Below are 14,947 nucleotides of genomic sequence, written 5' to 3' on the forward strand. Positions count from 1 at the left end.
CTTCCCGGTCAGAGAGCAGGCGACCCGGCACAGGTGACAACTCCAAAACTATAGTTCACTTCTGTATCCTCAGTTGTGATACTAACTAGGTGCTTTTCTCAACGATGATGTCACGGAAGGCCTCCGCCCCTCCTCTCCAGCCTCCAATTGGCTAGCCTTGACCGGAGCTTGGGGGGGGGGAACGCGAAGCTTCTCGGGAGTTGTAGTTTGGGGTTTTTTAATAGCGATCACTCCCGGAAAAGGTCCCATTCCTAGAACCTTCTAACCTTTCCCCTAAGTGCCCTTGGACCTTCCCCTCCCGGGCCAGGCCTAAATACGTCATTGCAGCGCGCGAAAAAGGCAGAAGCTGCCGCCGAAAGCCAGGTAAGGAATTCTATTCCGTAGCTCACACTCTGGCTGTAGGAGGAAAGACAAGAGGACGGCCTGCACTGTGCCCCTACCCCTTCACCAGCTCTCTACCCCCTGTCCCCTGCCCCTCGTCCTAACCCTACGCCCCTCACCCTACTCCTGCTCCTGCCCTCTGCCCCTTGCCCCACTGCTTCTCCCCAGTCTTGGGCACTCTCGACCCCATGCAAACCCCATGCAAACCCCATGACCTGGTCTCCTGCCCCTCCCCCATCTCTGCCCCTGCCCTCACCGCAGGGATAGAATTGTCAGCATTGTGGTTTTTGACTACACTACCTGTGCCGCAGTTTCCTCTTTGCTTTCCTTTTTCCTGGGAGGGAATGCTGGACTGCTGGGTATGATGGAACCCACTCCGGAGAACCGGGGAGACCAGTACTGCATTCTCTACTCTCCCTCAGCAGTAGTTGGGAAGGTGGGGGCAAATGTAAGGAAGTGGGTCATAAAAGGATCCTCTGAGGAATGCTGGACTTGGAAGATCAAGGTTTAGATCTTATCCCTGATCCCAGCTGTGTGATCATGGACAAATCATTTAATTTCTCTGGGCCTCCTTTGTAAAAAATAAGAGGGGAAATATGCTATCGTAGATGGAGAGTGGACTTCAGGAGCCAGGAAGATTTGGGTTCTCCTGGACTCACACTGGTTGGGTAATTCATATAGCTTCTCAATGCCCTGTAGGTAATTCTTTAAGACTATAAATTACCAGGGGCAGCTAGGTGACCCAGTGGATAGAGTGTCCAGCCAAAAGTCAGGAAGACTCATCTTCCTGATTTCAAATCTGGCCTCAGACACTTAGTAGCTGTTGTGATATTGGGCATCTCACTTAATCCTGTTGGCTTCAGTTTCCTCATCTGTAAAATGATCTGGAAAAGGAAGTGGCAAATCACTCCAATATCTTTACCAAGAAAACCCCAAATGGGGTTATGAAAAATTGGACACAATTGAAAATAACTGAGCATCAAAATTGTAAGTTAAAAGTGCAGATCTTCATTGGTAAAGGAATTCTCCATGACTGATGAAATTATAGGTCCAGTTAAAACAAACAAACTGTAGAAATCCCAAGGTGGTTGTGAAACTCAATGAGACAGAGTATCTAAAGCACTTAGAAAACCTTGAAGAACTAAAAATATCTATTTTCTAGGACTTAAAATGGGAAGGGACCTTAGAGAGATGGTCAGGGTGAGTGTCCAGGAGGAGATGGCTGAAGAGATGGGAAGGGCTGGGGAAGATGAAAGTGAAAGGAAGGAGACAAGAAGAAATTTAGGCCTCCAGAAGGGATCCAAGAAAGATTGCTATTTGCTTTTAAGCTTGGACTTTTATTATGACCTTGGGTTGCAGCTGATTCTGTTTTATCCTAGAACTTCTTCATGGAGTTTTTGGCATAAAGGGAGATGGTTAGAGTGTCTTGCTGACCTTGCATTTAAAGCAGGCTGGGCTGAAGCTGTTGTGCAGACAACTTCCCAGTCATGTTTATCTTTGCATTCTCTTGGGAACTTTATGAGGTCAAATCATTTGTGCAGTGCAGCATTATTAAATATCTTGCGTAAGTGCAGGTCATTATTTAGAAAGTTTTGTTTTTGAGTTGTTTTTCCATTGTGGAAACATCTACTCTTTAATGGTATATTTTTTGACCAATGGGACAACTAAGAAGTGCAGTCTTTTGTGAAAAATGATCTTGCCTACACCGGGATCAAACTACTGTCCTTGGCCTCATTAGTCTTTAACTGAGCTTAGACAAATCTGTAATGGAAAATCATGCTTGACTAATCTCCTAGTGTTCTTTAAAGGAGTAGATAAATATGTGAGCCACAGAAAATCAAGGAATGAAATTTACTTAGCTTTCCCAGAAGCCTTGACTAGATTCTGTCCTGAAGGCTATTTTTAAAAGTCGAATAAATGGAATTTAGAGAGGAAAAGAGAGAATGTTTTTCATGAATGGGGACCTGACAAAAGAATCATTCTTTTTGGATGGAGAAGTAAAAGTTTTGAGATTGTCCGAGGCTAAGTGCTAGAATTGGTCTTGAACATTTTCATAAATGATTTGGGAGAGGGACTACATGATGAACATTCCAAGTTTTCAGATAACCCTAATGTTTTCTAGGTAGTGAAAAGATGACAACTGTTCTAGTTAGCCTAACTCTCCTTGTCTCATACACTTTACTCATTTCTGCCTTCATGCCTTTGCCATATCACCCCATATAGATTCATTAATTACCATTCCTAAAGAAAGTGTGGGATTTTCCTCCCTGAAGCCTGCTGCCATCTTTTTCAGCTCTCAGTTCCCATTTTTTGCCATGCAATCTATCACTTAGTCATATATTGTCATGTATTATTCTCTGTTTTTTTTTTCATGTTTACATATTTTATTTTACCTACCACCCTTTGTGGATATGGACTATCTTCTATTTTTTAGAAATTAATAAATGCTTGAGTTCTATAGTATTAAGTGGCCTGTTGTTATTCTCTGTTCTTTTTGGACTTTTATTTTTCATCTAGGTTCTGATGTTGGCTCCTGTTTCAAGAACTCTATTCCCAAATCTACTGCAGAATCATAAGGTGGTCTGTCTGATCTCTAGAGGCATGAGACTGGTTCAATTCCAAACCGCTAACCTGACAGGGCCTCATCTGGGCCTGGAGGAGAAGATTGGTGGTGGAGTGATTAATCTCAATGCCTTTGACCCCAGCTTACCCAAGACCATGAGGGAGTTCCTGGAGCAAGGAGAAACTGCCCTTTCTTTGGCAAAAAGGTAAAAATAAAAATTTCTACTATGACCATCAGTATAAGACTAAACAAAAAGCAAAGGTTGTCATGGAAAATCAGTATGAAACCAGTAGAGATCCAAGCCAAACCCCTTTTCTCATATCTTGTTTTCTTGAACAAAAATTCATTCAATCAGTAAGCATATATTAAATACCTACTGTGTGCCAAGCATTTTGCTAAGCAAGATTCAAAGAAAGGGAAAAAAAACCTCCCAGATCTCAAGGCCCTGTGGTCTAACAGGGGAAGCAACATGCAAACGATGTAACCAGCTAGATAGAAATTAGATATATTTAAGGTAAATTGGAGATAATCTCAGGGGGAAGGCAGAGAATAAGGAGGAATGGGAGAGACTTCTTATAGAAGAAGAGATTTTAGCTTCAACTTGAAGGAAGCCAGGGAAGCTAAAAGGTAGAGATAAGGAGCGAGAGAGTTCCTTGCATAGGGGATGTGTAGAGAAGAAACAGGAGTTGGGAGATAGTGTTGTGTGTTGAGGAGCTGCCAAAAGGCAAGGGTAACTGGATCACAGAGGGTGTGGTAGGAACTAAGGGGTAAAAAAACTGGAAAGGTCGAAAGGAACCAGGTTATGAAGGACTTTAAATGCCAAACCGAATTTTATATTTGATCTTAGAGGTAATAATGAGCTTCTGGGATTTATCGACTTGGGGGATTAGGGGGAAAGGTGACATGGTGAGACTTTGGGGAAGATTGATTTTACAGATGAGTGGGAAATGAACCAGGGTGGGGAGAGACTTGAGACAGGGAGACCAACCATCAGGCTGACACATTAGTCCAGATCTAAGGGTATGAGGTCCCAGACCAGGATATTGGCAGTATCAGAGGAGAGAAAGAGGCATATAGGAGAGATAGGTAGAAGCAACTGAGAGTAGCAGCCAGTGAGCTGTGGGGTGAGGTGGAGGGATACAGGATGAGAAGTTGAGGGTGACACCCAAGTTATAAGGTTGGGTAACTAGAAGGATGCTTGGTACTCTAGGGAAGTTAGGACGAAGAGAAGGTTTAGGGGAAAGATCAGTTTGGGATGTGTTTAGTTTAAGATATAAATAGGTTATCCAGTTTGAGGTAGCCATTTAAAGTTGTGAGACTGAAAGTTCCCAGAGAGGTCAGGGCTGGACAAATCTGAGAACTGTCTTATAGAGATGGTGATTGACTCCATGGAAGCTTTTGAGATCACCAAGTGAAACTGCATAAGGATAGAGGAGAAAAGGACCTATGAGAGAGACTTGGAGTATACTCATGATGAATGAGCATCAGCTGGATGAAGAACCAGGAAAGGAGTCTGAGAAGGAGCAGTTAGATGGTACCAGGAGAATCAGGAGACCTCAATGTCACAAAAACCTAGACAGAAAAGAATATCAAGGAGATACTGATATCAATTGAATAATGAGCTCAGAGAAAAGGGAATCCGAGGAAAGAAAGTAGATACATCGACTGGAGATGGCCTTCTCGAAAAATTTAGCCACAAAAAGAAGAGACACAGGACGGTAGCTAGCATGGATGGATGGATGAAGTGAGAGGCTTTTTGAGGGACATGTTTAGGTAGTGGGGAAGCAGCCAATGGACAGTGAGAGATTGAAGCTTAGAGAGTGGGAATGGTAGAGGGGGCAGTTTGTTAAGACTAGAAAGGAGAGAAAATAATCACTTGTGCTTATAGAGGGATTTGTCCTATTAAGGAGAAAGGCTACTTCTTCTTATGAAAGGAATAAAAGGAGAAAGTGGCATAGGACAACTCTTTAATAAGAGAAAGGGAGGAGGGTAGAAGCTCCTGGTGAATGGCCTCCTTTTTTCAGTGAGATAGGCAGGTGGGAGGGAGGAAGAGGACTCCTGAGAGGTTTGAGGAGAGTTAAAAAAACTGAGAAGGGCCCCTAGAGTAAATGGGATAATGAGCTAATTAGGACGTTGTCAAAAGATTGCCTAGCAGCAGTAAGGGCCCAGTTGAGATTATCTAACGAACTTGTAGTGGATGCAGTCAGCATGGTTTTGTCATTTCCCCTAACTTTGTTTAGCCACATGTGAGTAGGAGCAAAGGCAATGGATGGTGGGAGAAATCCTAGACTGAGGTTTTGTAGGGTAAGATCTTCTCTAGGTTCAAGGGGAAGGGGACTTAGGAAAAGAGGACAACATTCGGCACTGGTTTCCCAAGGGGTCAGCGAGGCGAGTATAGCTAGTGCTAGAGTAATGGCCAGAGAGGGAACTGAGGGATGAAGGAGGGATTAGAGGTTGTAATAAGGATGAACAGGTGTTGGGTCACAAGGCAGAGGGAGAGGTGGAATAACAACAGCTGGTGATCAGATAAAGGAATTTCAGAGTGAATGTGGTAGTGGTGCATTGTTGGTCATGGTTAGATCAAGGTAGAGGGGTAAAAGCAGGTCATGAGAAATGAATAACTTGAGGAACTAAGAGGGTGGGGTATTCAAAGGAGTATTGATATGTATGTTGAAGTGCTTTCGTGTGAGGACAGGATCTGAAGTCATCAAGGAAAGAAAGAAAATGTCCTGGGGGTTGATGCAAAGCTGCCACTAGAATTTTGATTGGGCAATAAGTTCAAGGAAGAATAAATTCAGAGGAAGAAAAGTTACTTAGTGATGGTGGCTGATGGAGAGGGTAGAAGGGACAATGAGGAATGAAGAGTATTCTAACTCCTCCATGACGAGAATTAAGAAAAAGGAATTTACTTGTTACTGATTGGTTGCTGTTGAGAAACATTTATTAAAGGGCTCATTATATACAGAGCATTGTATTAGCTCCACATCACAGAATGTGGGAAGTATAAGGGCTTACCTATGCTATAAGAAATTTGAGGTTAGAGAGATACTTTCAGCCTTGGCATAAGGGGAAGAGGGAGAAAGCTTTCTGAGGAGGTAGCCCCTGAGTTTGGACTTGAAGAAAACGGTGGACTTCTCAAGATGAAGTTGCAGGCTATGGGTTTGAGTCTATTACAAGGATAAGAAATAGCCAAAGCAAAGGAAAAGAGACAGAAGAGAGCAGAAGAGAATGAAGGACAGAAAGCAGTTGAGCATGAGACAAAGCTGGAAATATTACTTTAAGCCAGATGGGGAAGGGCCTTGTATATCAGGCTAAAGATTTTATATTTTCAGTTGGCATTGGGAAACCACAATGTTGGGGGATTTTTTTTGTTTTGTTTTTTAAACTAGAAGTATGATAAGCTCATAGTAGTCAGTTAAAAAAATCACTTTGGAAGCAATGTGAAGGATAGATTCAAGGAAGGACAGTCTGATGTCAGGGAGGCTAAATAGAATGTTGAAAATACTCGAGAGGAAAAATGAGATCCTGACTTAGTATGGTTGAAATTGACTAGGTACGTGGGGTACAGAAGAGAAGAGTCAAAGATGATTGACCTGGGGGCAGCTGGGTAGCTCAGTGGATTGAGAGCCAGGCCTAGAGACAGGAGGTCCTGGGTTCAAATCTGGCCTCAGACACTTCCCAGCTGTGTGACCCTGGGCAAGTCACTTGACCCCCATTGCCTACCCTTACCACTCTTCCACCTATAAGTCAATACACAGAAGTTAAGGGTTTAAAATTTAAAAAAAAAAAAAAAAAAAAAAGATGATTGACCTTTGGTGACTGGGAGGTAGTAATACGATCAACAAAAATAGAGAATTTAGGGGAAAGATGGGATTGAAGCCATACAAGTAATTCATGTCATCAGAGCAGAAATATAGATAGAAAAGGCTGTGGACAGAAACTTGGGGTGAGGTATGGGGAGGAGGGTGACAAGACAGTGAAGAAATAACATCCTGCATTTGGAACCCTCCTGCCTATCCTAGTCCCTCTGTCATGTGTGTTCAGTTCCACTCTCTTCCCTCTAAAATTTCCTTTCTAAACCACCGTGGCTTAGTCCTTGTTCTTTACAGGAGGCATAAAACTGTATCTGAGGACTTTGCAAGCAAAGGCAGAATGTAGGGGCAGTATTTAGGCATTTGGTTATCTGTTTCCCTTGAAAATATTCATTTTACCATGATTTTATTATGGTAGAGACTCCTTCAACTCCCTCCTAGACAAAACCAAATCAGCCTTTTCCCACAGAACTTTTTCTTGAAACTCAGTATGGAAAGGTCCTTTGGACCATAAGGCTCCAAGTGAAATCCACATAGAAGGGGGCACAATAGAATTTCCTGTCTCAGGGTCATTGATGTAGTATAAAATGTACTTTTCAATAAAATGATTTAATTGTTCAAAGGGAAACTGCATCTGAAAACAGAACTCCAGAGTCCTGACTCCCTCACTGTCTTCCTTCAACCTTCCTCCTTTGTTTTCTATACAGAGCTTTGGAGTCTAAACAGCCAGTTCTGAAACGGTCAGATGTTACTTTTCTGTCCCCCATCACCTGCCCAGACAAAGTGGTGTGTGTGGGCATGAACTATGTGGATCACTGCAGGGAACAGAATGTGCCAGTGCCCAAAGAGCCCATCATTTTCAGCAAGTTTGGCAGCTCTATTGTGGGACCCTACGATGAGATTGTCCTGCCTTCTAAAAGCAAAGTAAATGTTACACTCCTTTTGCCCCAACTTCTTGCTTTTTCCCCATTCACATCATGTAATTCCGCTTCTAAGAGAAATTCTTGCTCTTTGTTCCATCTCCTGCCCAAGAATTTAATTCCATCCTTCCCTTTGCTTTTCTCCTTAACTTCGCCAACTTGCACACAGCCTAGATTTCAAGGGCTTTCTGGACTGAGAACAGCCACAAACATAACCTGAAGCTTAAGATTGTTCATTTCTTTCAAATCTTGCCCCAGATGTGCCCTAGCTGTGTGACTCTGAGCAAATCACCCAATGGCCTAGCCCTTACTACTCTTCTGCCTTAGAACTGATTGATTCCAAGACAGAAGGTAAGGGTTCAAAAAAAAGGATTGTTCATTTCTGAATGAGATCTATTATTATATTCTACTAGATTCTTTATGACATTTAAAGGGGGACCTGAGACATGACTTTTTAGTAAGCCTATTAGAACCTATTCATCTGAATGTGTTGTCCTTCATCGTAGTCACAGTGGGAGGCTATTGGTTTGTCCTACTGATGCTGCTATGGCTTCAAACATGTTTTAGGGTCCCTCCTTGGGACTTGCCTTCTGCCTCGGAGTCCTGAGGCCTTTCTGGCGGATGTGGCCAGCTTGCCATCAGAAGCCTCCCATCCCAAGTCTCCTGAGGGCGTCAGGGAATAGAAATAGGCTTTCAACCTCACAACACCATTCCAAAGAGGAGGAGAAGTTTGTCATGATTATCTGCTTTTGAATACCGCCAGCTTGCCAGGGCCTTCACAGAATAGAAATGGAGCCCTCAAAAGTCACTACTCCAAATGCTGCTTTCCTGCCTTACAGGAGGTGGACTGGGAAGTGGAACTGGCCTTTGTCATTGGAAAGAAAGGCAAAGATATCAAGGTAACAGGGATGGGGACCTATGGAAAGCCGGACCCCCCGAACCCTGAGATAGGAATAGAACAGTGGGTCCAGCTACTTCGTATTATTAGTACTAATTATATACATAATGATAAGGTTTTATAATGTACACTATATAGTATGTCACTTATAATTATATATAAACATACATAAAATAAATATAATTATATGATTATGTAATAAGTGTGTATATATAATTTATAATTCTGCATAAATATATAGAATGTATTATAAAAATCACATTTTTATAATACATTCTATATAAGTTATATATTATTCCTTCTACTCGTTCTCTTCCCCAAAGACGAAAGCGGCTGTTCTGGGCATTACAATATTGCCTGCAGGAACAGCTAAATGTTCTCTCTGCCTTGGCCTCGTTCCCTTTCGTCAGGGGCTTGCTGAGCTCAGTCTAAGGGAGCTCCAGGGCAGCCAGATGTCAGAAGCAGGCGTCCCCGCAGACCCCCTGCTCGTTTGTTCCCGTGGGGGCTGGAGCTCTCGGGCCGAGGGGAGGCAGCACCGCCACTTAGCCAATCCCCAGCTGCCCAGGAGGAAGCAGCATGGCCGTGTCCGTCCCCATCCTTATCCCGGCTCAGCCTGTGAACAGTCTCCCTTCCCACCCCCACAGGCCACAGATGCCATGGCTCACGTGGCCGGCTTCACTGTGGCCCACGACGTGAGTGCCCGGGACTGGCAGATGAAGCGCAATGGGAGGCAGTGGCTGCTCGGGAAAACCTTTGACACCTTCTGCCCTCTGGGTCCTGCCTTGGTGACCAAAGACTGTGTGGCAGGTAGGACCCCGGATCTCGGGCATGGGCCTCCCTTTCTCCTCCTTTCTCAGTTGCTCTAGTCTGAAGGAATATGATTCCTGGAAGGTAAGGCAGAACTCAGAGACTGGGGGTCGGGATCCGAGGTCCTTGGGGGCCCTCCTCGCTGACCGGATGGGATGGGGAGGGCTCCTCTCAGCCAATACCACACGTTCTTGGCCCCAGGGGTCACCTCTGAATTGAGGGGCCTTGGATATTAATCCAGCGTGAGCACAGATGTTCTGTACTAGTTTATAGTCGTGCCCCGCCTCTTGGAGGGAGAGACACGTTTGGCTTTCTAGAACCTGGCTGGGAATGCGGAGGCCCCCTGGACACAGCCTCTGACCAGCCAGGAGAGGGGCTGCCGGGACGCCCGCACACTTCCTAAGAAAGGTCCAAGCCCTGCACGCTGGTTTTTGTGGGTCAGGAGTGTAGGAAAATATAAGTAATGGGGTAACCAGGGATATTAAAAATTAACTAAGGGGTTTGTGGGAACACACTCTGGGATGTAAGAGAGACTAAAACTGAACATTGAAGTCTTGTACAGCTAAGCCACTCCCAACTGAAAAATAACAGTCAACTGTCACTCTGGCCAGACGCCTTAAATTCAACTGACAAGGTAACAGGATGAAACTGGGTTTTAATTAGAAACAACTAAAGGAGGAATAGGAATGACTACTCTAAACCCTTAATACCTAATAACAAAACCCACAGGGACAGGGAAGGACTTATTCTACTATACTAATCTAAGTGATCTAAACTAACAGGGACCAAGGAGCTATAAATAGAGTCTGGGTTTCTGCCTCAAACCTGGAACCTGCCAGGCTTGAGTACAGCTAGGACTTTTGTGGCTTTGGGATTCTCACTGCATTCCACTGATGATCTCTGGATGCCAGGAGCTAAAGTTGTCTCAGGAACCAAGTAGTAAGGGTTTTGCTTGAAGCACTGTCCTCCAGAACTCAAACTATACTTCTTCTCTTGGCTCTGTAGATCTTGTCCTTTTGCTAGATGCCACACCACACAGGATCCCAGGGGAAATCAGGAAGCAAGGTGTCCTTTGCTCTGAGGTCTCCCAGGCTAGCAACAGTTTTGCCCACCACTAATGGAGTCCACACTCAGAGCACAGACAGACTTCCTCCTCCTTCATTCCAACCTGGAATTTCCAGCTCCAGCTCCTTCCTGCTAGATACTTCCTAATAACTAGCTAATCTCGTCTTACCCATAACAGTTCCCCCCCCCTTGCACAAAGCCAAAATTACCAAAATTTTGGTATTTGTGCACTACAAACTAAACTAAAATTCTAACCCCCAAATAACAGACAACCTACACTAACTCTATTCTATCTAACACTATCCTACTCTACCCTACACTAGGGATTTCAACAAGGAAAGGTAAAAAAGATAAATAGATATTGAACAGTTACATAGTTCAAAGCATAAAACAAGTAACAATGCAAAAATTTCCAACAAAATCAACAGCAAATATGAAATATCAACACAAAAGTCAAAACAAACATCAAACATAACTCCTATCCTAATACAGAAATATCCTATCAACTAATAAATGCAAACCATTTTGGAAAAACATTTTAACACAACGTTGCATAAGTCTTTACATCAAAATTAAAACAAAACAGTAAACTCCCTTATGCAAATTACATTTGAATGTTTGCAACTCAATCATATCAATATGATACATACATATGATACACACATACAATATATACATAATATATACATGTATGATATACATATATACATGTGTGTACATATAATGTATACGTATCAAATATACATGTGTACACCCTAATTTACAATATGCACATACTATTTATACAACTATTTACATTATTTGTGATATGTGATCTGTAGTATGTTATATGTTCTTCATGTAATGCAATTTTGTTATATCTGTTGTATCTGCACTGTAATGTACATTAGTACCTTATCTTATCCTCTAACCTAATCTAATACCATATCTATTTCACAGAACTATTCTAAACTATCCCTAAGACATTAGTATATTAGTCTAGCTACATCTATCTAAATAACTAGCTAATCTTTGTTAGTAACTAACTATCTTTTGTTAGTACTTACTTATCCTATAGCTAATTCTAATTTTGTTAGTATTATACATTGTCTCATTCCATAGGGAACACAATGTATCCTAACATGTTTGTGTTGCATGTATTTGATTTGTTATGTTATTTCTTTGCTCTATTGTGTTGCAACATGTTACTGATGAATGTATGATACCTACCAAAACTCCAGATCTTCTGTAGATCTCCTTTCTCCTCATGATGTCCATTCCTCTAGGAAATCTCCTCTTCTCTCCGGTTTTCCTCTTCTTCTTTTCTCCATCGAAGGTCTTGATAGTTTTATGTGCAATGTTGGATGCATATGAGTATGTAGTCATTCTATATACATTACCCAAAACACTTCCAAAACATTTAATCCAAATTGTCCATGATTAATCATCTTCTTTAAGAAAATCCTTGAAAATGAAGTTTTATCAGTTTAATTCATAAGTTCATCAGTCTTAATACAAAGTCCGTGAATCCTGAATCCTCTTCATCCATGTCCTCTTCCATCCAAACGTCCTCTTCCACTGGAATGGTCCTCTCCTTACTGAACTTTCTGACTGCAGACTCTAATTGACTGAAGATCTCAAATTACACAATCTCTTCTTCTTCTTTTTCTTCTTCATCATTATTAACAATTTCTACAGTTTCATTATCTATTCCATGTGCTAATTTAATGTGAGAACAATGATACCACGAATCTCTACCTAAAACTTTTACAGAAGATGGTGAAACTAATACAATTGTATAAGGACCTACCCAATTTTGTTCTGTTGCCGATGTTTTGGCAAAATTTTTCACATAGACCATATCACTTGGTTGAAAATTATGAAGAGAATAATCCAATGGACCAGATTGAATTAATACTCCCATATCTTGTAATTCTCTTAGCCTCTGCTGCAAAGCACTTAAATATGAAGCAATTTGGCAATCACCTCCTAAGAGTGATGCATAAACAGCCTTACAAGTTTTTGCCTGCAGTGGAGCATGTCCAAAGAGCATCTCATACGATGATATATGTAGATCTGCTCTTGGTCTCGTACGTAGGTAAAACAAAGCTATGGGAAGAATCTCTGGCCATTTAAGATGAGTTTCAGCACAGAGTTTCCCAACCATAGTTTTGAGTTCCCTATTCATACGCTCCACCTGACCTGAACTTTGCGGATGGTACAGAACATGATATTTAGGTGTTATTCCTAGATTCTCATAGACTCTTCTAAGGATATCCTGAGTGAAATGAGATCCCTTATCCGAATCTATGGTTAAAGGTACACTAAATCTAGGCACAATTTCCCAAGTAACACTTTCACCACAAAACTAGCTGTATTTGTATTTGATGGATGAGAAGCGCTGGTAACCCGGGACCTCCTGAAAGTAGAAAAAGAGTTCTAAAAATACAGCTGTCTGGACCTTTTGACTTTTAAAAAATTTTTCTTTATTTTATTCCAGTGACCAATTTACAGTAAGTTTTCCAAGGTTGCTGATTCCTGTTGTCTCCCTCCCTTCTGCCCTCCTGCTCCCAGAGCTGACAAGCCATTCCACTACACGTGTCATCACCCAAAACCTGTTTCCATAGTGTTCATTTTTGTCTTAGAGTAATCTTTTAAAACCCAAACCCCACGTCCTATAAGGGCCTATTTACTTTAGGAGTAAAGAGTTTTCTGCCTATTAGCACTACTAAGGACTTCACTGTTTTGTAGCACAATAACTGAGTCAACAAGTTGAAAATATGTTCATTATACCATGTTATTGAACTGAGAGAAAAAGTTTTACAAAGATGTCCATTGCAAAGGTTAAGGGAAAACATTTAGAGGAGTAAATGTCAGCTATCTGGAAAATTCACTTATGAAATAGTCATCAAATACATGGGATGTTATTTTTAATTTGCCTTTCATTAGGCAAATTACCTCATTTTGGGGGTAAGAATATCAGTGTATTAATTAAGCTGGCATATACCCACTAAATAGGTGGTCTATGATCCTCTCAGAAATCAAAGACCTGTAAGCATTCCCAAGGCATTATCCTATGTATATGTGGTCTGTCTGTGTTTCTAATCCTGAAGGCAAGGTGTAAAGCTTCTCTTTTTTTTAAACTCTTCATTAGAACATAATGTATCTTTCCGCACACAGAGACTGTTTAGCAGATGTCAAGGACTACGTTACCCTGGATAAGTGACTTAAATTTCATGTGCCTCCATTTCCTCATCTGTGAAATGGGGATAACTCTGCGTAGCCAGGAAGAAAGGGCCCCAGGCTTCCACGATGTCGTTGTCATTTCAGACCCGCACAACCTGAAGATCTGTTGCCGAGTGAATGGGGAGGTGGTACAGAACAGCAGCACCAGCCAGATGGTGTTTAAGACGGAGGACCTGATCGCGTGGGTCTCACAGTAAGTGGCGCCATGTTTGATCTCCCCCGGCTGTAGGAGGGGGAGATGGCAAGACTCTGGCTGCTCCGTTCCCTGCCATTCCCAGACTGTGCCACCTGATCCCAGGGGCCAGAGGAGTCTAGCCCCTGCCTCATGCTCTCCTGCAGATTCGTCACTCTATATCCCGGCGACGTCTTCCTGACTGGGACCCCGCCGGGCGTGGGTGTGTTTAAGAATCCCCCCGTGTTTCTCAAGGTATGTTAGGGAACAGAGGAGCTGCCTGGTTTCCGGCTCACACCTCCTCAGAGGGGATCCCTCACATCTGTATTGGTGGGGCTCACGAGCCTTGGAAAGGAGCGGGCGGGGGACATTCTAGAGGAGAAAGGCAGCCGGCCATGGAGGGACTGTTCTCTGTTGCAGAAAGGAGATGAAGTCCAGTGTGAGATCGAAGGATTGGGCACCATCGTCAACAAGGTGGTGTAACCCCAAGTGGTTCCTTAGCCCGCCGTTGCTGCTCAGTCCCGTAGCCTCTCTTTCCCCTTCTTCCTTGGCAAAAAGGCCCGGAGGAGCACAGATTATAAAGAAGAGGAAGCTGGTCTGCTAAGTGCCTTCCACAGTGAGGAACAGCACCGGGGTCTGGTTGGCTCCCAGCATCTTCTCAACCAAGCAAGGATTCCAGGCAGGGACAGAAAGTGAAGACTGTCCACAGGGCTGAATCTAGCTCTCGCCTGGGCTTTTTCTCTTTGTATTTGTGTTTTTTGCAATCAGTGTCAAGGAGAGAACTGTCCTTCTGATCAATAAATTTCCTTTAATTAAGACAACTCCTTGGCTTCTGCTCCTATTTTATCTTCCTTTCAGGGATAGGTTAGGAATAATTCTCTCCAGAGGAAGCAGATTGGCACCTCAGAGAGGACTGGCACACTCCCAGGCTACCATTGGTAACTTCATCAGAGAAAAGAGGAAAAGGGAAGAGGTGGAGAATTTAGAAGCAAACCACATTAAAAAGATCATGGTGGAATGGGAAGAGGGAGTACATAATGTTTATTCAGTCCTTGAGAGATTTTAGAAAAAGCCAGGTAGTCACACCTTTGTTACAGGCAAACA

The 14,947-nt window shown here is 42.8% G+C and overlaps 1 protein-coding gene across 1 annotated transcript; it reads left to right on the forward strand.

The window, feature by feature from the left end:
* Window positions 1-246: 246 nt before the first annotated feature.
* FAHD2A (fumarylacetoacetate hydrolase domain containing 2A) lies at window positions 247-14,664 on the forward strand. Its single transcript, XM_044663459.1, has 8 exons — window positions 247-363; window positions 2,899-3,149; window positions 7,464-7,680; window positions 8,516-8,575; window positions 9,219-9,381; window positions 13,756-13,864; window positions 14,011-14,098; window positions 14,264-14,664. Exons 2-8 carry the CDS (start codon window positions 2,905-2,907, stop codon window positions 14,324-14,326), a joined length of 945 nt encoding a protein of 314 aa, XP_044519394.1. The 5' UTR covers window positions 247-363; window positions 2,899-2,904; the 3' UTR covers window positions 14,327-14,664.
* Window positions 14,665-14,947: the final 283 nt, after the last annotated feature.

This window comes from Gracilinanus agilis, chromosome 2, assembly GCF_016433145.1.
Source record: "Gracilinanus agilis isolate LMUSP501 chromosome 2, AgileGrace, whole genome shotgun sequence".
Classification (NCBI taxonomy): Eukaryota; Metazoa; Chordata; class Mammalia; order Didelphimorphia; family Didelphidae; genus Gracilinanus; species Gracilinanus agilis.

Bases quoted from the DNA above. Each gene is read 5' to 3' on its own strand.
- FAHD2A (XM_044663459.1), top strand. From the start codon at position 2,905: ATGTTGGCTCCTGTTTCAAGAACTCTATTCCCAAATCTACTGCAGAAT. The intron at 9,382-13,755 runs GTAGGACCCCGG...TTGTCATTTCAG, and splicing joins GACCAAAGACTGTGTGGCAG to ACCCGCACAACCTGAAGATC. The intron at 13,865-14,010 runs GTAAGTGGCGCC...GCTCTCCTGCAG, and splicing joins CTGATCGCGTGGGTCTCACA to ATTCGTCACTCTATATCCCG.